Raw genomic sequence first — 25169 nt, 5'->3', positions numbered from 1 at the left:
CAGTGGAGAATAGCAGACAAAGTGTGGAACCCATACTGAGGGCAGGGAGGAAAGGTGGAGACCTACAATTCTTCTACCAACCTGGTTGTGTGCACAGCGTGGGGGGGGTAGGGCGCCCGCACCCCGCAAAGGAGAAAGCGAGGCTTAGCCTGAGCCGCGGAACTAAGCTGAGCTATGCTTCAGGTGTAGGCTAAGCCCAGTGACTGCACCCTGGGTCCTCTGAGACCAGGGGAAGCACTGGGATTAAGGCCTGGCCCCCTCCACGTGCATGCGCTGGGGGCCCGAGCAACCCCCCCCCGCCCCACGGGCACGCGCTGGGGGCCCGAGCAACCCCCCCCCGCCCCACGCTGGGGGCCCGAGCAACGCCCCCCCCGCCCCACGGGCACGCGCTGGGGGGCCCGAGCAACCCCCCCGCCCCACGGCCACGCGCTGGGGGCCCGGGCAACCCCCCCCGCCCCACGGCCACGCGCTGGGGGCCCGAGCCGGCCTGGGCACGCGCTGGGGGGCCCGGGCAACCCCCCCGCCCCAGGGGCGCGCGCTGGGGGGCCCAGGCAACCCCCCCCGCCCCACGGGCACGCGCTGGGGGGCCCGGGCAACCCCCCCCGCCCCACGGGCACGCGCTGGGGGGCCCGGGCAACCCCCCCCGCCCCACGGGCACGCGCTGGGTCCAAGCCCTGCCCCCACCAGCCGGCTGTGGGACTGGCGCGGCCCCGCCCGCGGCCCGGCGCCGCCTCACCTCGCCGATCACGTCGTGCAGGTAGCGGAAGGGCGGCTTGCTGAGCAGCCGCTCGGTGAGCGGCGGTTTGCGGATCACCCGCCCCAGCGACTCCTGCGTGCGCCTCACCACGGCCCCGTCCATGGCGGGCCGGCTCCGGCCCCTACCGGCATGCACCGCGCCCCGATCACTGCGCATGCGCGTCAGCCCAGCCCGCTGTTACTACCCGCGCCGCGGCCCTAGCAACAGGCCGGAGCAGACACGCTGGGACCCCGCCCCCCGACCGCTGCCCCGCCCCCGCCGACTCTCCCCGCTCGGGCCGGCCCCGCCCCCGGCGCCCGCCGCAGGACAGCGATTGGGCGGCGGCTCCGGAAAGCCGGCAACTTCCGGCAACCCAAAGGGGCGGGGGCGTTGGCGACACGGGGCGGGGGCGGCGGCGGCGGCGGGGCACCGACAAGGGAGGGGGACAGCGGTGGGGCGGGGGGCACCGACGAAGGAGACAGCTAATGGCAGTAAGGGTGGGGGACACACACGGGGGTGGGGATCACCATGCAGCACCCCCCCAGCGCACAAACCCCATGGGGCTGGTACCGAAGCTGGCTGTGCCCCCTGTGCCCCCAGGCCGCCCACCCACTCTCCACAATGGCCCAAGCTGCCCTCCCCCCCCCCCCCCCGCAGCCTTCTTGGGGGTGCCCTGCAATTCCCACACGGCTGCTGAAGTCACGGGAAGCGGACAGCGCTGCAGCGTGTGACAGAGAAGGGTAAAGCCTGGGGATTTCCCACTCCAGGCAAGCCTGGCCCCGGGCACGTGGCTTCCCGGAGACCGACCCCAACACCAGGCTCGCTCCTCAACCCTTGAGCGCCGGCCAGACAAAAGCTCAGCTCCTGGAGCAGGAAGGTCTCTAGCTTCTTTACAAGTCCTTGGACAATCCCTGAGCCCCTCTGCCCTCCCCCGAGAAGCCGGAACAAAGCTCTCGGCGGGGGGGCGGGAAACAGGCACTGCAATCCCGGCACAGTCACAAAGTCAGACACAAGCCCCCCCCGTACGTACCACTCCAGTCCCACTGGCTGTGCAAGGGTAACACCTGCCCATCGCCACCCTCCCACCAAGTACTCCATCGTTCCCGGCTGCAGCTGTCCCCTGCGCGCTAAAGGAACACGCCGCTGCCCTTTCTCGCAGGCTGCCATCCACGTTCAGAAGCAAAATTCTCATAAGCCTATGAAAAATCAGGTTTCTGGTACATCATGACTGCATACACCTTTATCACCGCAACCCCCAGCTCCCGGATCAGCAATAAAGCAGGAATTGTTACAAGTTCATGGGTACCCCCTCAGCTTTCCTTCATCCAAACTGAATTTCAAGTGCTCTGAGGGTCGTGGTGAGGGCGAGTGAGAACGTGACTGATCAGGACTCTCAATCTGTCTCAGAAGCAACGGTGTGTGTTGCATTGTGGGGAAGCAGGAAGTATATTTACATTAGTTCAGGCAAGGGACAGTACTAAACAGCAGGAAAGTTTGTCTGGGAGCGTATGATTGTGCAAAGAGCTTGGAAGGAAGTACAGTAGTTACTTTCTTTTCTCTCAGTTTGAAATAGTCTGAAACTGATGAGATTCCCAGACCAACTCTGCCTCAGAGGACTTGAAGAATCTGGGAAGACTAAGAGGTGCTGACACTTTCCTACAGGCTAGGGCTTTGGAAGAAGTCTCCTAGGAATCCAAAAGAGTGGGAAGAACAAACCGGGGAAGAGGAACTGTGTTTATTTTGGAACTGGCTGGTTCCCTTGGACTTCTGCCACTCTCCATCCATGGAGCGTCTGCAATGTATGAGAAGGACAGGGTGGAAAAGTCCTCAGGGGTCCTGTTAAATGTGAAGGTTACTGTTTATTTGGACGGCAAGTTGGTACCATGAGAAAGAGTGGATTGGTTTAGCTGAAGAGTCAGAGGCTAACAAGCCACAAAGGTTGTAAATCCCTCTGGGCCCAGAAAGAAGCAGTTGGAATTGAAGAGTTCTGGAATAAAGATGCAGAGAAGGCTTGGACTTGGTCTCTATTTATTTTAGTGGCTAGAATGGCCTGTGGTGGGGAGTTCTGTTCAATCTCACCATATTGAGGTGGGAACTTTTGACTTGGTGTTAGTAGTGAGATCTGATAAAATGAGAGCAACATGATAACTAGAGACCTCTTATTGGTGGAGTACAAAGCTGAGCAAAATATTTCCATAAATAAACGAAGATAGGCCACTGATACAGAGTGATCTGGATTCTTTGCTAAGTCAGACACAAACAAACAATATGGCTAAATAGCTGTGTCTAGGAGCGAAGTATGTAGTGCATAATAATGGGGGTCTTTATAGTGGGAAGCAGAAACTATGGAAAAGGTGGGAGGGTCATGGTGGATAATGAGATGAAGATGAGTTTCCAGGGTAACCCCATTCCCCAGACACTAACAGCAGCGCATTCTGTTTGCAGCATATATTGAGAACCTCCAAGCAAGCAGATTATACCTTTGCATAAAACACTGTGGGAGTTCAGCAAAACGCTACAGTGTGAAGTTTTTAAAAAGCTCACACTAAACATCATTTGCCTGAAACAATGATACAATGCCTTGCAAGTCAAAATCAAGAGAGGTAATCAAGCCAAGGCGTCGAAGTGAATTTAGAATTGGCATGTTCTAGGGCACAGATTTTCTTGAAGAATTCTTATGAACTTTCCATCCCTTACACAGTATTCAATGTTTTAAAAACAATTACTACGTAATGGTCAAAATCTGCCCATAGGAAATGGGTGCACACAATTGCTACTCAGCATGGAGCTTGGTCTTTAGTCCATTATTTTAAACAACATATATTGTGGCTCTTCACCAATTTAATGGATTGTTTAGCAGATCGTGCCTGAGGCTTTATTTTATCAAACTTTCAGACACTGAGAGGCCAGATCCTAAGCGACATTAAAAGCTTAAATGAAAATGAGCAAAGACAAGTTGAAGCTTTTGTTGACAAAATGTTCTTTCATATATTTCCTGCCTTCTTTATCAGTTAATTGCATCTACTTCTCTAGTGCCCTTGGTCTTGGGAGCCCAGCCTGAGCTGCAGTGTGCATGCGGCTATTGTTATTGTGATGACTTAAATCTCTCTGCCTGTGTCATGAATGAGTGCAGGGAAGGGGTTAATCTTTTAAAGTGGCCTAAATCCCAGGTGAGCCAATGGTAGTGAAATAATCCTGCTTAAACTGAGAACAATTGCAGTTTGTGGGGCTTTTGTCTCTGGGGACCCAGAGAGAAAGACCCAGACAGGGAGATGGCTCTGAGGCAACCGAAATCAAAAATACCCTAACCATCACAGAATCAACCCTAGAGGTATAAGTACAAGGGAAATGTGTAAGATGCATTCATGTTTTTTTGGTTATTTTAAATTTGGATGGGCTGTGGCTTGTTACCTTATTTTGTTGTGGCTGCCGTTCTTATTCTTTTGTGTTCTTGTTTGACTTGAGATTGTCCCTCCTGTAATTTTTAAGCTGAATCCCAGGAAAATAATGTTGTCTGCATGCAACCCCGTGATTTATTTTTCTCCTGTTTTGTGAATAAATAACTTTTGCAAACAACTGATCTGATTTCTAAGTGGAGTCTGGGCCTCAGACCAAGTGGTCAGCTACTGAATTACAGGTTTCTGTGTCCAGCTCTCTCCTGAGGGAGAGTTAGGAGCTTGGGGTGCCCCCACAGGAAGACACCCAAGTGTGTCTTCTTGGTGTAGGAAAAGGGGGTCTTTTTGCATTTGGTGGTGGCAGCCTACCATCCCAGAGTGCAGGAATCTGTGGCCTTGGAAAGTTCTGAAGTAAAGTGTGCGAATAGGCAAGGTGTTTCTTTTTTAAATTTCCATGGGGCCTCACTTTCTGCACTCTGAGTGTAGGGTGGGAAAGATCCCTGACAACCTGGCTTTGGAGGCTCGCACCCAGCTGCAGTGCAGAAATAGCCATAAATACCAGAAGCTGTTTGGCTCCAGTTTGGGCACCTCAAATGAAGTTCTCAGCAACCTGTTTGAAAGCAAGCTGTCATGGGCTAAGCATATGGAAGAATCCGGCCCACATGGATTAGGGTAAATGGCATTGCAGCAAGCCAGCTAGAAAGAATAAAGTGATTTAGGTGTAAGCATTTCAGAGAACAGCTGCAACAAGCAGTTATTAGTACAGTTTAATACTAGCTTTAGTATGTGAAGAAGGAAGGGGCAGATTCAATGCAGGTACATGCACCAGCTGAGGAACTGACCCATAATGCTTAACTAGCATCATCAGAAGTGACAATCATCCATATCTATCACAAGACCTCTAAGGAACTTGGAGATTTATCCACAGCACTTTGATACTTTTGTTCCTTTTTTAGCTATTAACAGTTCCTTCACAACAGCACCATTTCTTACCTGCCACACGCAGATAGTGAAACATGTCCCAGAACCGCTTATTTCACTTTCAGGCAAGGCTGACATTTCCCTCCCTTCTTTTCCCAGCTGTGATCAAAAAGCTGCTATTGCCTGTGTTTTGCTCTAGGTGGAAACCAAGAAAGCCAGCAAGTTGCTATTATGTGGTATTCTTCATGTATGAGAGTCACAGTTTTCAGGTCCTTTTGATCACCTACATTCAATTTCTATAGCAAACATTAAAAAGCATTTTGTTTCTCTTTTACCTTTATCTGTTCAAGCTATTGACTAGGGGGGTCTAATCTGACTAATGTGCTTAGTTTATCTGTATTTGGTTGCTCTGAATAAGATTCAAACAATGATAACCAGCCTTCCTATTGTAACACACACACACACATCATGGAAGGTTAATAGAAAATCTTGTTTGTTTCCTTCTATTGACTCAGATTAAATGGACTTTGTAACTAATGGGTACAGATGAAACAAACCTATGTGCACAATCAGGAAAAGTGGTTCCCATTGTGTCTAGTGAAGAAACATGTTTTAACAAGCCTCCAACTATTGCCATTCTCTGAAACAACAAAATGGTTGGTAGCAATTGAACATCTAGCATAGCAAACGTCAGTAAAAATGAAGTAGGATCAGAGGTTAAAATAGTGAAAGAACATGTAAAAAATTACTTAGGCAAGTGTCTGAAAATCACCGGAATCTTCTGAAATACACCCTACAATACTCAAGGAGCTGACAGAGTAGATATCAGAGCCATCAGTAATTATCTTTAAAAAAAATCTGGAAAAGGCAAATATCAAACCAAACTATAAAAGGGGAAATAAGGACAACTAAGAAATTAGAGACTAGTCAACTTAACTTCAGTACCCTGAAAGATAATGGAGCAAATAATTAAGCACTTTTTCACACACCTGGAAGATAGTTAGGTGATTAATAAGGGTCAGCATGGATTTATTAACAAACCATGCAACTTCCTCTGACAGGATAACAAGTCTTGTGAAAGTGTGTGTGGAGGGGTGACATTGCATTATGCCCTAATTTATGCAGAGTAATATTATTATGAGTGGCATATTTATGATGTATTTTATGCACAACAGGTCATGTGAGGTATCACTGGAAAGGTTATAATTTATTCAAGAGGGTTATCATATTTGTATGCATGCTTAATTTCTGTATCTGAAGTTAGGAATACCAATTATGTCACTTACAAGTGTGGTTACACTTGGGGAATGCTCCCAGACAGATTGCTAAAGGAGCATTAAGGATGAAAAGATCATTGCGGAGAAGCTAACTAAATTCTTCACATTAGTCTTCATGACTGAGAATGTGAGGGTGAGTCCCCAACCCTTTTAGGTGACAAATCTGAGGAACTGGCCCAGACTGAGGTATCAGGAGAGGAGGTTTTAGAACAAATTGATAAGCTAAAGGGTAATAAGTCACCAGGACCAAACGGCATTTACCCAAAAGCTCTGAAAGAACTCCAATGGGAAACTGAGGAACTACTGTGTTTTGTAACCTACCCATTACGTCAGCTTCTGTGCCAAATGACTGGAGGATGGCCAATATGATGCCAATTTTTTAAAAACATGTCTAGAGGTGATTCTGACAATTACACACTGGTAACCTTAACTTCAGAACCAGGCAAACTGGTTGAAACTAAAGCAAAGAACAGAATTCTTTTGAGAGAGAGGGCGAGAGAGAGAGAGAGAGCGAGAGAGAGAGAGAGAGAGAGAGAGAGAGCGAGCGAGAGAGGGAGGGAGCATGAACAGATTAACATAAACACACTAGGGCAGTTAGATTTATGGGGCACAGAGTTAGCAGTCTTTTCTGGGAGACATGGAAAATCTAATACAGTTTTCGTTACCAGTATTTGCAAAACCCAAGTCATGCAATGGAACCATCCAAATACGACTTACTGAAGAAAATGGAGTGCCACACAGATCTTCTGGTGTAGGACAGACTGTTGCACTGGAAAGCAAATCTTTTTGAATACCGGGATGAATATGAAACAGCCACACCTAGAAACTATGCATCTTAGAGAATTAAGACAATGAGCAAAGCATCCACTTAAATCAATCTTTCTTTTCACAGTCGACCCTCCTAATTATCGAAGCTATTCACTTGAAAAGAAATTCTAAAATTGGAAGTCACTGCTTCAGACGCTGAGATCATCGTTCACGTACCTACCCTTCGCCATGTTAGTATTATTCTGCTTGGTTAGTAATCAGTCTAGAATGCATGCTAAGATACAAAGAAAGCGTGAGTGAAACACTTGTTATAGACATATATAAAAATTCTTTATTTTGTTTCTGAAGTATACTTGGAAAGTAAAGGGAAAAGTTTTTTCTCACATTAGAACATAACTGTGACAAACTGTGGAATCATGAAGACTCAATTTTAAAAAGATTTTTTTCACCCTTCTAACAAAATTCCTCATTGTGGACTGATCCACAGTGACTTTTCTTACAGTCTTTTAGACCAGCATTAAAAACTCAACATTGGTTCAGTGCAGCCATTGCCACACTACATATCAATAAAGGCACATACTAGAATACCAACGTAACCTATATCTAAATTTCTCTGAGCTTCCTGTGTTCTGTAAAGCATAAACTTCTATTATCAAAGGAAGGTAGAAAGAGAAACAATAGTAGAATTGTCCAACAAAGTCAGTTTGAGTGACACAAGTTTGCTGGCCTCTGTCAAGTCCTACAAGAGAATTCTTCCATAAATCTGGAATTTCGTAATTCAACCACACTTGACTCAAGTAAAAGTGGGACCAATAATTAGAGATTATAAGATTATCTCTTCTTTTCCCTCAATTAAAGCCCCAGTGCAAGAGAGGACCTAAACATCTACTTAATTTTAAACACATGCAGCCACAGCAAAATCTGGGCTGTTCACATGCTGAAAACTGAGCATATGCTCAAGTGCTTTGCTGAATCAGGGCCAAAAGGTTGGGTACTCATTTACGCTGAACCTGTGTCCAAAACAGTAGAATTTGGCTCACCTTACTATCAGGCTCTTCCCACTTCCCTCTCACAGGTTTAACAGTCACCATCAGGAGGAGGTCTCCTACTAAGACTACAATACTTATGAATAAACTATATAAGATTTAGTAGTATACTCTAAATCAATACAGGAAAGGTGTCCAGTCACTTTGGCAGTAATAGCTGACTTATAATGAAAACACTTGGGCTGTGTCTACACTTGCCCCATCCTTCGAAGGGGGCATGGTTATCAGCATGATCAGAGAACACTAATGAAGTGCTATGATGAATATGCAGCACTTCATTAGGCTAATTCTCCCCAGCAGCAACTTCGAAGTCGCAAACTTCAAAGTGTTGGCATGACATGTAAGTGTGGGCCCTTCACAGTACCATGCAATTTCGAAGTGCCTGCGGCTACACAGCATGTCAGCACTTCAAAGTTTGCAACTATGAAGTTGCCACCAGGAGAATTAGCCCAGAGAGTTAGTATTCTCTGATCAGGCTGATGACCATGCCCCCCTTCAAAGAAGGAGACCAGTACAGACATAGCCTTAACTTTCTTTTCCAGAAACTGTGTTTGAACACTTGCTTTTAATAATTAACAAGGGGCTACCCCACCAGGAGTGCCAGGTGCAGTGGCATATCTGATAATTAATTTCTCCAGCTTTTTAACAGAGAAAGGTAAACTTGTGGCATGTAATATGAACACTACAGCTCAGTCAAGGACATGTGGTTATCTTTGATTTATATATCCCATTCTCATCCTATTACCTAATATATGGTTTTAAAAGTACAGTGTCTTGTAAATGACATATGCATGGTTAATTCATTGTTATCAACAGTGATACTCTTTCTGAAGAAACCATTAAACCTGACTGCAAGTGAAATTATGATGCATGAACCATCAAGGAACATACAAAGAGCTTAGTAACTGTAAACACTGAAAATATTTTACATAAATATACTGAGAATTAATTTAGTTTTAGTGAGCCCAATTACCAAACTCAACAACAGGAAAGTGCTATCTCATCATCGACCAAAAACTAGTCTCTCAGTAACACAGTAAATGTTTTATTTAGGACTCATAACACACTTGGAGAGCACATCTTTTAGCTGGTATCAGAAGTAACCATGTACCCCATTTCAGTTATACAACCCCTTTTACTATTGGGATGTACAGCTAGCTGTAAAACACTAACACACAAAACATTCTTCTGCCACCCCCCACTTTTTTCTTTTTTTTTTTTGTATTTGAAACTTATTGATGGATCTCAAGTCAGTCACAGAAAATTCCTAAGACTGGAAAGGTCCATTTAATCTGATCTCCTTAGAATAAAAAAAAAAACAAAACTTTTTCCTGAGTAAAAAAAATTTACAGTATTCTGCCAAACTCTCCTTTTCTCTTCATCTGTTTTAATAAACTTAGTGGATAATGGAAAAGGATGAGCCATCTCGGGAAGAACAGCAGCACAGTGGCAATTATTTCTATTTTACAAATTCAGTTCTCCTGAGCTTTATAGGTTTTGAACACATTTGTTCTTTCCTTTGGCCAGTTTTAGTGTATTTGGTTCCAGAGATTAAGGAAATGCTGAAACCAGTTTGTACTCATGTTCCTGATTAACAGAGAGAGCTTCATTATATGGCAAAGACTTTTTACTTGATACACAATGGAAAGATTTAAATATCACAGGAGGCAAGTTCTGAAATGTCACACACCCTGTTTAAATTAATCCCTTCTGCATGGCTTAAATGGAAAACTATTAGCTGTTAGCTGTTGCTTGAATTATTAGCATTGCAGAAAAAATATACCAACCAAAGAACTGCAAAGAGAAGGGAACATGAACCAAATTTTGATTTAAACTATTGTAAAGCTCAGATTTATCAACCCAGGCACGTGAACAAAACCTAAGACCTAACCATTTCAGAAGTCAAAAGTGACAATTCATATTAGAAGTTCCATGCCTGCATGAAGAAACTTTTGTAGTGGTGGTACAGGATAACAATACGTATATGATTATTACAAAATAGTCACTGAAAGATTATGCAATACAGTCATCCATTTTTTCATTGATAAAGTGCATTTACCTAGCCTGAGAGTAAGTTCCACATTGACAAAAGAGATGCTAAAGCACTTCACCAATACAGATTACAGGAATCCAGAGCTCTCCTGAGTCTCTGAGAATCAGGACACTTCTGAGAAGACCATGCCTCTCACTGCTGGTCCAGCTGAGGTAAGCCATTCTAATTCAGTACATCAGTGGCAAGGGTCACTCAGCAAGTCACTTGTCTGATGCTATCTGAAGACTTCCACATTGATGGAAAGAGCCACTTCTGGTTTATGAAGCTTATTAGCTCCCTTTCCCTCTGAGAAAACATCGTTCTGTAAACGCTGAGCCTGTCGGCTATAAGACAATCAGTCACTGATATTAGCATTAAGCTATAGCGATAATAATCAGTGTACTTCAAAGAAGCTGTAAATCAATGTGCAATCTGATTACTACTTTGGCAAAGATGACACCGCACTCCCACACTTGCTAATCGCACATTTAAATATGCCCCAGCCGACAAATGGCAAATTTTTCCACTGCCTTGTATCTTGGGTTGTCCACCCATGCAGGGTGGGCATGGCATGCTACAAGATCAACACACACAAGCTGGGGAGAGGGGAATGTTACTTACTTGTATCTGGAAATCTTCAAGATGTGTGGTCCCTGTCCAGATTCCACTGAGGATAATGTACATGTGCTAGGCACCCGGAGCTGGAGCTCTCCAAAGTGGTGGTGCCTGTCTGCTGTGCACCCCTGCTTTGCCTCATGAAAATTAAGGACAGTGGCCAAAACAGCAAAGGACACAGTGGACCAACAGTGTTTTTAGTCCCTTCTCTGTGCATTTACCGTAGCTGCTGCAGAAAGGCAGAAGAGTTGGACTGGAACAAAAATAGGGACCACACATTTCAAAGAACCTGCACTTAGAGGTAAGTAACCTCTCCTCCTCCTCTGAGTGATGCCCCTACTACACTTCACTGAGGGTGACTGACAAGTAGTACTTATTCTGAGGAAGATGCAAGGACCATCAGAGAACCATGAAATGGAGGACTGCTGCACAGAGAAGGGTGTCTATTGCAGAATCACGTCCTAAAGCATAGTGAGAAGGTGTGAATTGAATTCCACTTGGTTGCCTTACGTATTTCTGCAGGGGGTATATCACAAAGTGTGGGTGTAGCTGATGCCTGCACTCTTGTGGAATAGGCTCAGATCTACCTGCTAGGGCCCACTCCGCTAGATGATAGAGAGTAACATGTCTGAGACACAAATTGAGGTGCTCTGGAAGGAGATGGCCTGTCCTTTAGTTCTCTCTCATATAGCACCAAACAGCCTGGAAGACTGCCAGAACGGCTTTGTCCTTTGTAAGTAGAAGGCCAGGGCCCAAGGACACTGAGGAAATGAAGCCACCATTCATCTGAGGTGCACGGTTTGGGAAAGAAGATGGGTAAGGGTATGGGATGGAAGTGGGAAATTACCTATGGTAGCAACTTGGGACGTAGGCACAGTGAGACCCTTTCCCTATGCAATGTGGTGAAAAGGGGATCTGCCGTCATAGCCCCCAATTCACCAACCCTCCTGGGAGAAGTGACTATGACTAGCAAAGCTACTTTCCATACAGAGAAAAGAGAGCACAGGAGGCCGGAAGCCTGAGAGTGGGAAGGGGACTTCAATGAGGTGAGGACCAGATTCCAATCCCCACTGAGGAGTAATAGTCTGGATGAGCAGGTATTTGCATACTGGGGCCCTCTCGGGGCTTGTAAAGACAGAATCCCCTTCCACAAGAGAATGGCAGACAATGACTGCTACATGCATGTTGATGGAGCTTATGCCATTAGAGACAGAGGGCAGTCTAATAGGAAAGGGATGGCCCCAGCTTCAGGGGTACAACCTCTATGCGGGGCCCAGGCAGTGAAATGAACTCACTTGGCCTGATAGGATGACATTGTGGAGCCCTCTCTGCTATTGGAGAGGAAATCACAAACTACCAGTGAACATTGCTGTGCTAGCAGAGGCATCCGTCCACACACCAAGCCGTTAGGGGGAGCACTGCTGGACTGGAGTGTTTGAGTTTGCCACTGTGTTGCATAAGTAACATTGGGAACACAGGCAGTGGGAGCATAGGATGCTCTGTCATGCAGAAAAAGGAAGGAACCAGAACTGGACTCTAAGCGCAGTCAAGCTTAACTTTTTTGGTAACTTGATTTAAATCAATTATTTTGTGGGCGATTTAAATCAGTTGTTTAAATTGCCTTGACTTCAGTCAATCCACCCTGGTTTGGGTATGCTGATCTGTAACCAGGGCCAGGGAATGTGGTAAGTGGCGCAGGTTTTTGTCATTCTTGTGGGAGTTTGACCATGATGTTCCTCCTTAGCTGGAGATCATGGACAGTGCAGCATTTTTATTACGAAGTGCAAAAGACTTAAGCCTATGTCTACCTGTGTGCTTCCATGGCTCACAGCTAGGCTGCAACATGGAACCAGGCTGGCATTCCATGGGAGAAGGTGAGCGTTCATGGTGATGTATGGGAGAGAAGTGGGGTCAGTTCCACAGACAGGATCCATGGCCCCAATGTGACCTCCATGTCATGCTGCTTAAGGCAGAGGGCTCTGCCAGCCTGCATATGGGCAGGGCAGGAGAGAGGGATGCTACAGTTGGACACAGTGTGAGCTTAAAGCAAGCATTAGAGACAACACTGGTGTTGGTTGTTAGGGAGGACAAAGAGAAGAAAGTGCAGAGATAGACAGCTGAAAGCAGGGATTGTTTGGCAAGGAACCACCAAGGTGGTGTCCTGAGCAGTGTTCCCTGTAAGCAGAGCACTTGGGCAGCCACCCAGGAAAGATTCAGACATCCCCAAGACGATTAGCAGAGCACCCACAGTCAGCCACAGCTGGCAGCATATGTTTCTGTTGGCAGCACACATCCACACGTCTTGATGCACACAACAAAACTTATTCCACCCATGGATGGAAAAATTAGCAGAAACAAATTAGAGGCCCTGAGTCTTGCAGGACCTTCAGAAACAAGAAAACCACTACATAAAGTAACAAAATATTGACTAAATAAAGACTAGAATCAGGTGTTTGGTTTGTTTGTTGAGCAACATTGGAAAATGGATCACCAAAGATGAAAGGACAGATGAAGTGACAACATGGACCATGCAGAGGCGAAAAGGACCTAACGATGTAGTTGGTCTACCCTGCAATTTATTGCCTCCGGTGAAACCATGATGCATTGCAGGGGTGTATGTGCAGACTGATGACTCTACTACTCTGAAAAGATTCAGGCACGTGTGCATTGCCCTCAGTGGAATATAACAGGGACCAACACTTGAAGAAGAACAGAGACCCACTTGCTGAATTGGTTTCTGGTGCAGACATAGTATTAGAACATGGAGAAGTTTGTCAGTTACCTTTATTCAACGCTCCTTCTTTGGCACTGTCAAGACTAAAGACTGTTACTGGATTTGAGTATCCATAGTTACTACTTCTGTTTTAGACAAAGCATCACAGCACTAAAAATACGGAAAAACTACTAAACTCCTTCGCATATCTCAGAACACAAAGAAATATAAATATTGTAATAAATACCTTTTCTTTTTTTCCATTGCATGCTGCCTCTGGCTCTCCTTTCCAATGTCGTCTCTCAAAGTACTGAAGTCTTTACCATCCTCAAGTAGAAGATTCTGTTGCCAGAAAGTACTGAGTGCATTATTTCACTCAAAATGTATAACCTTAGCCACTCAGCAGTTCAATACAATTCATTCGGCTGAACATTATTTTCCTTAAAATGTTTGCACCAAACTAGTTGGGGTTACTACACCTGAAATAAAACCGGGAAGTCGGACCCCCAAAGTCCCATCTGCACTCTTCCATTAAGCTGGCAGACCATCAGGAGAGGCAGCAACAGGAGCAGTACCCTGCCACACTTTCACACAAAGTGCTGATTTTTGTCAGTGTCAGAGAGATGCAAACGAATGCAGAAGAATGAGGCAGAAATTACTGCTGAGAGTAATTGCTTGTTCACCAGTACCTCTACCTGTTAACCCAGTTATTTGCACAACTGTTTTTAATTCTTAAGTTTACCTTTACACCGATAATGTCTCCATCTTTCAGGTGGTAGGGTGCTGACTGCAAACTCTCCTGTTTTTTCTTCTGCTTCCTCTTTGAAATTTGCTGGGTCTGAATAATGGCAAAGTATCAAAACGTTCACACATTCTAACTTTACAGATTTCAGAGACTCAAACTGATTTTTGTTGGCTTCATCTTCTTATGTAAGAAAGTCCTTTGGTCAGATACTCTTCAGCAGATCAAGAAACTTATTTGTTCTTAAACTTGCATATGCAGCTATGTGAACAAGTTTTCCTCCACAAAGGACCCTATACTTCCATTCACAACTGTATCCTTCCTCTTCTCCAGACACATACTTTAAACCTTTTACATCCCTCTGACACAGGAGGTCTAAATTGTATTGCATTTACATCCAGTTAACTCTGGTCTTACTAGGAGGATCTGCTTACTTGAGCAGAACTCAGTGTTGTTTCCATAACCTCATTCCGGCAGCTACTGGCTCAGAAACAAATGGAACAAATAAGCACAAATAAAAATCCAAACCTGCATTTACTATGCAAAAATCACATGCTAAGATGGCATCTGATTTTATACTCGATCTCTGGCCTGTAACCCTAGGAAACTTTTCAACTAAAATACAGTAAATAGGCTGAGTGGGTCATTTCATGTGAGCAGTGCCACTCTTATCCCTTCTGAAGGACTTTTACCCTCACTGACAATGCAGAAGTTGCAAGTTCTTCTGAGGAGGGACCATTTTATACTGGACAGGAGGCTTTAACTGGGATTCCAGGGGCTATCTGCACACTTGAAAACTTCAGATTTTTGGCAATTAAATTAGCAATCAGCTGGCAGTGGCACTGTGTCTAATTCCTATCTAAACGAAAATTACATAAATAGTGACCCACTTGGCTATAATCCTAACATGTTCTAACTTCTTATGACAAGTCACTGAATGGACACTGGCTAGGTTTAAAATTTTAACACACATTCTTCTGTTGTTACTAACTCTGTGGACAGAGACACCCTGTCAGGACTTCTGGGCTCTGTCTCAGGTCTGGGAGGAGTGTGATGTTTACAGGGTTACCACAGTGGGGACAGATACATCTGGGGTCTACATAAGAACATTAGAATGGCCATTGTGATACAAGCCCAGTATCCTAACTTCTAAGTGTGGCCAGTGCCAGGTGCTTCCGAGGGAATGTATGGAACAGACAATCAATCATCAAGTGGGTCATCTCGGATGGCCTGCTCAGCTTCTGGCAGAGGCTAGAGCCATGCAGAACGTGGTGTTGCATCCCTGCCTACCTTTGCTGCTAGGCATTGATGGAAAGATCCCTTCACAAATTTATCTAGTTTTTACTGGAACCCAGTACTGGATGTTTTGAGCTTCACAACATCCCCTGGCAACAAGCTCCACAGGATTACTGAAAAAATACTCGTTTTAAATCGTCTGCCTATTCATTTCATTGGGTGGCCCCTAGATTTTGTGTCATGTGAAGGAGTAAATAACTCTTCCTTATTCAATTTCACCATACTAGCAATGATTTTATAGACTTCTATAGTATCCCCACTGTCATCTCATTTCCAAGCTGAAAAATCTCATTCTTACTTAATCTCACCTCATATAGAAGCTGTTCCATACCCCTAATCATTTTTATTGCTCTTCTCTAGAACTTTTCCAAGTCCAAATGTGAACCTTTTCCAGTTCCAAATTCAGTAAGTTTTTTTTAGCTGGGATGTCCAAATTTGACCATGGTATTCAAGATGTAGGTGTACCATGAATTTATATAGAAGCAATATAATATTTTCTGACACGTTTTCTTAGTGATTCCCTATATTCTACGAGCTTTTTTGACTGCTGCTGCATATTGAGTGGATGTTTGTGGAGGGCTAACAGCTAATTTAGACCTCACCATTTTGTATGTATAGTTAGGATTATATTGTGCCATGTGCAACATTTTGCAATTAACACTGAATTTCATCTGCCATTGTGTTGCTCAGTCACAGTTTGGAGAGATCCCTTTGTAATTCTTTGCGTTTGGCTTTGGATTTAACTGTCTTCAGTAATTTTATGTCAGCTGCAAATCTTGTCACCTCACTTTTTATCCTTTTTTCCAAATAATTTATGAACATGTCTAACAGCACTGGCCCCGGTACAGACCCCTGGGGGCCACCATTATTTATCCATCTCCAGTCCCACTGTTTATTCCTACCCTTCGGTTCCAATGTTGAAATGGAGTGCAACACAATGCTTTCAGGATTATCCAACAACCATTAATTTAATCTTACAACAAGCCTTTTGTTATTTTAATCAGCCTGCCTCTGTTTATAGACAAACTCCCCGCCCCCAAAGCAGAAGATGGGATGAGCACAGAACTGCTCACTTATCACACTGAAGCTGTAATGCAGTTAAGAGCTCCATCTTGGTTTAGGGCATTCACTCTGGAGACCTCAGGTATGAAATGGTGACCCTGTTCTACTGGCCTACAATGTAACTGAACTTTCATTGTCCTACTGACTTCAATGACAGTTCGATCAAGGCTTTAAAGAATAATCCCATTCACTTCCAAATCCAGCTGATGGATAACCTGAACAAAACATGTATTTAAATTTTCCTAACAGTCTCTGCACAAAGTGAAAGTGTTGGCATCTGCCATTCCAGTCCCAAATTAGTTTCTCTGTCATTTCAGAGCTTACCCAGCTGGAGATGGTCATCCACTCAAACTTCTCAGGGAAATACTTTGCAATTTTGATTTTCTCCACAGGGAGAGAATAGTGAGCAGCAAGCTTCTGCCTCAGCGCCCGTGCTGTGCATTCCTTGGAGATATCCCACACCAAATCCACAGAGCGGTAGTAATCTCTCTCCCCGGGTATGCCCATCTGTACTCGAAGCAGCAAGTCACAGGGGCTGTGATGAGAAAAAAATAAAATAAGGGGTAACAAAGTTATTGTGAATCAAACTTCCAGGAGCTACACACATTCCTGATCACTTCTTTCCCTCTTAAGGAATTGCTCTGCTGGAAAATAGAAAGTAAAATAATCTGGATGCCAAAAAAAATCTATTAGAACAGAGGAATGCCTGGAGCCTTGGCACAAAGTTTTTAACTGTTTGATGAAGTCTCATCTAGTAATGTACTTCAATAAAAAGAAACAGGTATTTGTAGTACTCACCCCAGATTCTCTTCCCTCTGTAAAGGTTCTATGCAGATTTCTGTTCTGCCTCCCAGTTTATATTCACTAATAGTGAAAGACAAATACGTTTTATTATGTGTCCATTCTGGTGTTTTTTAATTTTTAAAACTCATGTTTTATAAAGTGACAAGTTACAGTTTAAAATGCCTGGAAAAACTCTTTCATATTGAGTGGGAAAACTGGCCTGTCTGAAAGCAACATGAGAAAAAAAACTGGCATCATGACTAAACATAGCCTTTAACAATAGTTACTCAACTCACAACACTGAAGTTACCAGGAATGGATTTTCTGTTAACACTGTCTGAACTGACTTATTTCTCCACCAATCCATCTCACAATCCAGTTATGTAGTATTGCAACAGATTGAAGGCTGAGTGTCCAATTAGTAACCTACTTGAGTCGCTGCTGGTTGTTTCGTAAAAGCTTGCATGGGCGCTTGCTTTCCAACATCCAGGCTCTGAGAAACTCAGGGGATGGGACACTGAGCTTCTGAAAGGATGGCAAGGTCATGGCCTGAAAAAACCAAACATCTCTTCAATAGCTTTAGTTGCCAGCCTAATTACAGAAATGTAGTAATGCCACACAATGTACCCCAACTGACTGATTCTCTGTGTAGTACTTATCAATGAGAAATACAGAGAATGAATTTGCACAGATCGTCTTCTACTCTACTGTGCACTTAACTACTGTCCAGTGAGGACTACAAGGGGCTTACTGCCTTCCCAGCCCCCTAACAAATATGAGTAAACTCCCACCACCACAACACTCCTCAATTTAAAATACAGTTTGAGAATCTCTGAAAACACATACAAATTGATATTTATATTTTGTCTTTAAAAGTGAATGAGATGAGACATGGTTACTCCAGCCAAGTGCTCATTAAGCTTTCCCTGCTCCTTTGTAAAAGGTACATCAAATGCATGCTGCTGTTTCCATTCTGAGCTGGTTTCTTTTATGCGCACACAGGATGTAAATGTCCAACATGGCCTTTTGTATTAGTCATACGAAGTGTCTGTCTGACACCAAGCTATTGCAGCCTTATGTAAAAGTGACCTGTATTAGGGACCACAGTTAAAAAGACAGTCACCCGTCCCCATGCAGTGAAAATGGAACAACCAATTGGGTGAAAAAAGTGCCTTTTGCAATGGAATTTAAAAAAAATCTATTCAGTTCATTATGTTTTCTTGTCCAAAGCTTGCCACAATTGCTAAAGCATCAGGAATAATTACTAAAATGCACCTCAGATTCCACCCAACAGGACCAAATCCACATTTTCCAAAATGACATAACCAGGCCTTCTTAGCACCAAAAGCAGTTTCTGAATTGTTGAATTTAACACATGAAGCACAAAGAACTCATACAGGAATAATGTGGAAATGGAAAGTGTCTCTTTTGATAGTGTTTGTAGAGGTGTGTGTTTCTCTTATTTAGCATTTGTACAATAAGAAGATAATAGTAGGCCTGCAAGCCATAAAAGGTAAAAGTTTTAGATGATGTGCAGCATGACTTTAGCAGCTGGGAATATGTGAAAGGTAGAATGGCAATTGCAGAAACAGATACTAGGAAAATGTCTGAGCTACATGCTCATATTGCCTGTTGGTACTTACCACTGAAAATGGCATATAAGCAAATGCCATATCAGAACATACTGGCAATGAGAGGAAAAGGAAATAAAAAATATATATTAATATAGCTCACTTACACAGGCACAGTAGCATGGTGACAGACAAAAGATAACATCTAACCTGAATTTTCAGATCCTCCAGAAAAGCTTCTCCTGAGATTTCTATATCGCCTGCATAACAAAGCCCAATGTCTGATTGGACATATGTTGGGGAATCTTTAAAGAGATCAACAGATCAGTTACAAAAAATGACCTTGTGTAACCACATGTACCGTTCTATACAAAAGCACAACCATTAAGGAACAGTCAACTGCGTTCAATAAATGAGATTGTACTTTCATTTGCTTACTTAATGATACTCTAACATTATTATAGAATTTAATGAAACCTTTAATACCCCTTCATAGGATGGAAAAAATTCAGACGGTCTTAGTCATAAGCTGAAATTGCAGTATTATCAAACACAAATGAAGAAATTCTTAAACCTCAAAGGTAATATTGAATCAATTACCTCCTAAGAACTTAATTAGGAAAAAAAGCATGTGTGTAGAACAGAAAAGTGTAAAACAACATGCCTTTCTACTCTGCCCATAGATGTTAAAATTGTGTTCAACACCACCTGTACCAGGAATTTAACAAGGTGACCCCAAATGAAAGTTGTTAAGTGAAGAGGATTCCAAAAAGTTTGGTACATATTCACATTCTCCAAAGCTAGAGTGGGCAATATTAATCTCTGACCAGTTATTCTACTTTGGAAGCAGGGTGAAGAGTAACAAGAAAAAGATTAGATAATGCAACAGAGCTCTGTCCTGAAGAAAAGTTTTTTCCTTTTGTTTCATAGTGGGAGGTGGAAAGCAGCTTTGTTTTTTTCCACTTTGCACTATTTTTCCACTCTTCCTCACTTCATTTAATCTCCCAACCTTAATGTTTTTGTTTAATTTTATCCATTTTAAAAGAGCAAGCACGTCTAAGAAGAAAACATACGCAGAACCCTGAGCATCTGAGCTTTATTTACTGACCCTTGCAGTTTATGAAAAGTTACATGCTTTAGGAATACTATGGGAGCTCATCTACTCTGCAGTGCAGATTACAGATCTGTGAAGAGCAGTGTTCGCTGAAGTGTTGCATTTTAACTCTCCAGTGTGAACGTAGTGGGAGCCTCCTATAAGGTTCCTAGGTTGCATTAATATAATCTTCGTCAAATAGGACTACATTGACATAATGTAGAATTCACAGGAGAGGAATTACAGCATAGCACTTTGGTGCACACCTCTAGTCACACACCCGTAATCCAAACTGAGGGGTGGTGTATACAGCCTCAGGATCTGAAGAACACTGTGTAACCCATAAAACATCAGGCCCTTCAAGAAGATATGCAAAAAATACTGCTGCCTCCTGGGGGTAAACAGAGAGTGGTCATTTGGTTTTGTAAAAACCAACCCTCTACTCAAGAAGTTCTTGAAAACCTTTATTTCTGAACACCTATAACTCACCTCCTGCTGGAGAAACCTGCAGTGCCCCCATCCTGCAGTCCACTTGATCCTGCATGCTCTCCTGGTGTCCAAAGTGCATCAAAGGCTTGTAGCACCAGATGGGAACTTTCAGGAATCCCTACAGAGTGAATGAAAAGCACCTGATAATCTACTCGTAGTGGTACAGAAAGTAAGGTACCTTTGATTTTTGCATCAATCAACAAAAAAATGTTAATCTGCAAAGTTAGATTTCAATCTTTTTTTCCTTTTCTAATCTTGTCTTGCGTAAAGGACTCCTGTAGTGGGCCCAGATTCTATTTTCATCTACCTATACAGGACTCAGTGAGAAGGTTAGTGATGCAACTGATTGCAACATAATGATGTCACCCAGTCTTGTCTCCATTACATCAGGCCCCACAGGCCTAATAAAGCCCTTACTCAGTCCTGTAAAGAGAGAGAAAGGTAAAAAATAGTTGACTCAGGCTTAACTGACATAAGACTTAAATGACATTGCTAGCTTGGGGAAAGATCAAGCTACATGATAGGGAGATGGAACACTGGGATTTTTCAGCCTGGAAAAGAGACAACTAAGGAGGGATATGATAGAGGTCTATAAAAACCATGACTGGTGCGGAGAAGGTAAACAGAGTTATTTACTCGTTCCCATAACACAACAACGGGGGGCGGGGGGGTGGGGGTCCACAAAGCAAAATTGATAGGTAGCAGGTTTAAAACAAACAGAAGGAAGTACTTCTTCACACAATCCAGTCAAACTGTGGAATTCCTTGCCCAGAGGATGTTGTGAAGGCCAAGACTGTAAGAGGTTTCAAAAAAGCGCTAGACAAATTCATGGAGATTAGGTCCATCTACGGCTATTAACCAAGATGGTCAATTTGGTGTCCCTTGCTACTGTTTGCCAGAAGCTGGGAATGGGCAATGGGAAGTGGTTAATTCCATCTGGGGCACTTGGCATGGGCCACTGTTGGCAGACAGGACACTGGGCTAGATGGACCTTTGGTCTGACCCAGTGTGGCCATCCTTATATGACAAAGATTACATCTTCCCCTCTGACAGGGGCATTTGTCCGCCTTTGGTGACACCGTTTCACATGACAAGGCTCTGGTTAGATTCCCAGTTCCTCTGAATGGTCAGGAAGTGGAAATGGCCAGGATGACACCCTCTGTCCACAACTGAGCAGGAGATTGCAAACATGTCTCTCTGAGGAAGACCTATGATCCCCCTGTGTCACTTCACTTCAAGCCTACTGCTATGTGCACCACACATTTTAAAGCCATCTGTGAATAAGCATGTACACAAAGTGGTGGCCTGCTAAGTAGTGCCTCTCACCCTGTGCACTTTACTGTGCACACAGATCTGTTCCGGTTGCCTGCCAGTTACTAGGTGGAGTTTAAGGCTCTGTCTTGACTTACAAAGCTCTAAATGGCTTAGGATCTGCCAAACTGCTACAAAGTGAGAATTTTACCTTCGGTGGTAGTTTCCCTTCAGTTATGACCAAAGTATCTCCACTACAGACATTAAGCTCCTTCAATGTAGCATCCTGAGGGACCAGAAGACATACTGTATTTTATTAAGTTAATGAATTTTTCACTTGTAACAGCACTCTGGCAGGGCATGTCTTAAAGCCACAAGGATTTGTTTTTCCATACAAAAATATTTTAAACTTCATCAGGCTGCCGATTACTTGATAGAGACTCCGTAACTGTTTTGCTGCATTAGATGGAGCAGCAATTCGGAGTACTATGTTGAGCCATCACCAGATCAAATTCCGCCACCAATGTACAAGTCGTCTTTTCATATGGATCTGTGTTGCAAGGATAACAGGCAACCTATCACTCTCCGGTTCCCATTTTCTCTGCAGCTCCCTAACTTATCAATAAATAACAATACCTAGAAGTAGATCTCAAAGCTCCTAACATACCAAACCCTAAGCTTCAGGAAACAATTTTATGGAAAATCTTTAACAATAGCCACAACAAATCACTTCAAGACAAATATTCTGTGGGTTACATATTCTGCATGTGTACACAGTCTTACTCTTGCCAAATCACCAACAACATAAAATACAATGTGGCCTGCAATATACCACAGATCCAGGAACTTCTAACATATTTGCTCTTTATGTAAAACATCAAAATAAAAAAGGAAAAAAATTCACTGTCTTAGCAGGAAAATAAAACATAGGGCTCTCTTACTTCCTCGCTTAATGCCTCTCCAGCTTCATAGCACCAATCAAGTCTTCTCAAATGCCAGCTGTCACCTGCAAAAAGCAGAGCACTGAAAACATTGAGCAAAATATCACTATGACAACAGAACACAAACTCATTCTTCTTAATTCACGCATTTCTCAACTTTGACAAAAATGTTAAAGATTAAATGGATGTCAAATTTAAAATAAAGTAGTTATAGATACCATAAATGCCCAAATCCTTACACCAATTTGTTGCTTTGCAACAATATCTTCCTTATTTTATAAATGTTTCTCTCTTTCTCTTCCCATAACCAAAGGAAACTAATATATACAGGGGCACTAAATGGATGGATTCACAAAAATGCTGTCAAATACAAAGAAAATGAGAAAAATTATAAAATGTTTTAGTGTCATTGGTAGAAGTACATTTTCAAACAGACGTAGGTTTTAAGCTATAAATGGCCGCTGAAACATCAAAAAGGGTATTTTTACTGCCTCTAAAATTTCAGGGCTGATTTGCATTGGTGCTGGGATTACAATACATTAATTACTGTCACAGAAAGGGCAGAGTGAATACAAAGCCTTACAGGAGAGCAGTTATGTTTGCTCTTGAATTTTTCCTCTGAGTTAAGTATTACAAAAATATTTACAGTAAACTCTTTCATATCCAGCAGCCCCAAGTCCTATGGCACCTCACAGACTAATATTTTTTGAAGCAAAATCTTTCATGGGCAAAGACCCACTTGGTCAGATGCATTGCTCACTCTCTCTCTCCTTTTTTCAAGCTGGTTCCATTTTTCAGCCAGCAGCAATGAGAAGTGCTGTACTGGCAAACCTTCAATACAACAAATCACTAAACAGCTTCTGTGTGCTCATCTCATTTAGCAACTTTAATCACGGGATAGTACAAAGCACATGCTCATAAATGCAATTTTACCATTTTCACTTTAAAAACTTTGTTTTGGCAAAGCGATTTGAAGATCTGTTTTTATTTATTGTGATCACTGAAGTCAAGGTTGAGCTTTTTGCCCAGTTTAGACAGGCAAAGAACAAAGTACAAACTTAACTGAGCTGAGATTGCAGCACTACATAATTTTCTCCAGCCTCAATAAATCACCCCTCTCTTTACATCATAATTATGCAAAAGGAATCGGAAAACACTGAACACATTAGACAAACCACCAGGTACAACTCACCTGATAACCCAGATTTCTCTACCATTAAATTTAGACACTGAAAAGAAAAAAAAAAGAAAAATACATGGTGGTATTTAATTCCAATACATAACTTGAAAAATAGTTTAATTTACAAAACTAGATATTCCAGTATGTTACCAGCAGTCTGCTCATATCTGAATAGAACTGCTCGAAACCCCTCACTTGAGACTTGTCAGAAACCACTCTCTGAGCCCTTAGAATATAAAATTTTCAACTTTATATAAATGTATACATAAAATTTCAGGATTCTACAAGCAGTAGCTTTCACAGCCTGTCAGAAAACAGACTTACACTATTCATGTATCACTTCTAGGAGATGACTGCTGTTGTATATGAGTTTGACATGACAACTTCCTCCCACAGGTTTCCTTTACTAAAATAAAGCCTGAAGCTTAAAAAGCCCAACTATCCCTAATTATTTTTAATCTAAGTATATGCACGATAGCTACTAAGAATTGATACTAGAGGCAATGAGAACTGCTGTGGTGGCAGCAAGGCACCTGCAATGAGGGAAGGTAAATGTTTCTTACATTTACATTAATTTGTGGGAGAAAACTTGATTTCTATATACCCTTGGGATGGTGGTTAAAAATTGTATTTTTAAAAAGTGTCTCCCAAAAGGTTCTGTACCCACATAATGTGCATGATCAGTTCTGTCACAATATTACATGGTCCCATATGACTAATAAAGTGACAATGCTATAGGCTGAACCTCTCTTATCCAGCACCCCTAGAACCAGGACGAGAGAATTTGCCAGACTATGGGAGATCAATATTGTTAGCAGCATTACCAAACTGCCACTGCTCACTGGGCTCTTAGAAGACATTTAAGGGTAAGTTACAGCTAAATAACAGCACAGAACACCAAGAGCCAGGACTGGTGGCTGGAAACAAACTTTGTGTGACCAGGGGAAACTTGACTACACCCATGATAAGTGGTCACCCGGCTAACTAAAATCATGCCGGATTATGGATGTTGCCAGACAAGCGAGTTCTAGATTAGAGAGGTTCAACCTGTAGTAAATACGATCACATGGCCATGTTCGAGCCAGCTGATTCTGATCAGTCCATGAGCAGACTCCTCTCCCCACCATCTTTAAAGAACTCAAGAAATTTCATTCCCATTTCCTAGCTTTGAAGTTTTCACCAAAAAATCACATGCTTGAAATTTTAGGGTTGACATATTTCACTGAGGCCCCTGTTACAGCAGAGAAGCTATTTTGGT

At 43.1% G+C, this 25169-nt stretch overlaps 2 protein-coding genes across 10 annotated transcripts in view; both read right to left on the bottom strand.

Annotated features, from left to right (window-relative positions):
* Positions 1 to 868, bottom strand: part of TRAF3IP1 (TRAF3 interacting protein 1) — a 71165-nt gene extending 70297 nt beyond the window's left edge. For all 4 annotated transcript variants that reach the window (XM_075001329.1, XM_075001332.1, XM_075001330.1 and 1 more), the window contains exon 1: positions 737 to 868. In XM_075001329.1, coding sequence (XP_074857430.1) covers positions 737 to 859 — 123 coding nt within the window. In that variant the 5' untranslated portion in view covers positions 860 to 868. The remainder of the gene's footprint in view (positions 1 to 736) is intronic.
* An 8298-nt stretch (positions 869 to 9166) lies between these two features.
* The window catches only part of USP40 (ubiquitin specific peptidase 40), a 46457-nt gene continuing 30454 nt past the window's right edge, over positions 9167 to 25169 (bottom strand). For 4 of the 6 annotated variants that reach the window (XM_075000624.1, XM_075000625.1, XM_075000626.1 and 1 more), the window contains 11 exons: positions 23924 to 23960; positions 22732 to 22796; positions 22002 to 22076; positions 20540 to 20657; positions 19168 to 19262; positions 17817 to 17935; positions 17402 to 17467; positions 16928 to 17138; positions 14246 to 14341; positions 13751 to 13845; positions 9167 to 10519 (listed from right to left, as the gene is read on the bottom strand). In XM_075000624.1, the coding sequence (XP_074856725.1) occupies positions 10411 to 10519; positions 13751 to 13845; positions 14246 to 14341; positions 16928 to 17138; positions 17402 to 17467; positions 17817 to 17935; positions 19168 to 19262; positions 20540 to 20657; positions 22002 to 22076; positions 22732 to 22796; positions 23924 to 23960 (1086 nt within the window). In that variant the 3' untranslated portion in view covers positions 9167 to 10410. The other 2 variants (XR_012646331.1, XM_075000628.1) reach the window with 2 other exon arrangements.

This window comes from Carettochelys insculpta, chromosome 8, assembly GCF_033958435.1.
Source record: "Carettochelys insculpta isolate YL-2023 chromosome 8, ASM3395843v1, whole genome shotgun sequence".
NCBI lineage: Eukaryota > Metazoa > Chordata > Testudines > Carettochelyidae > Carettochelys > Carettochelys insculpta.
This window is presented reverse-complemented; position numbering and strand designations above follow the sequence as displayed.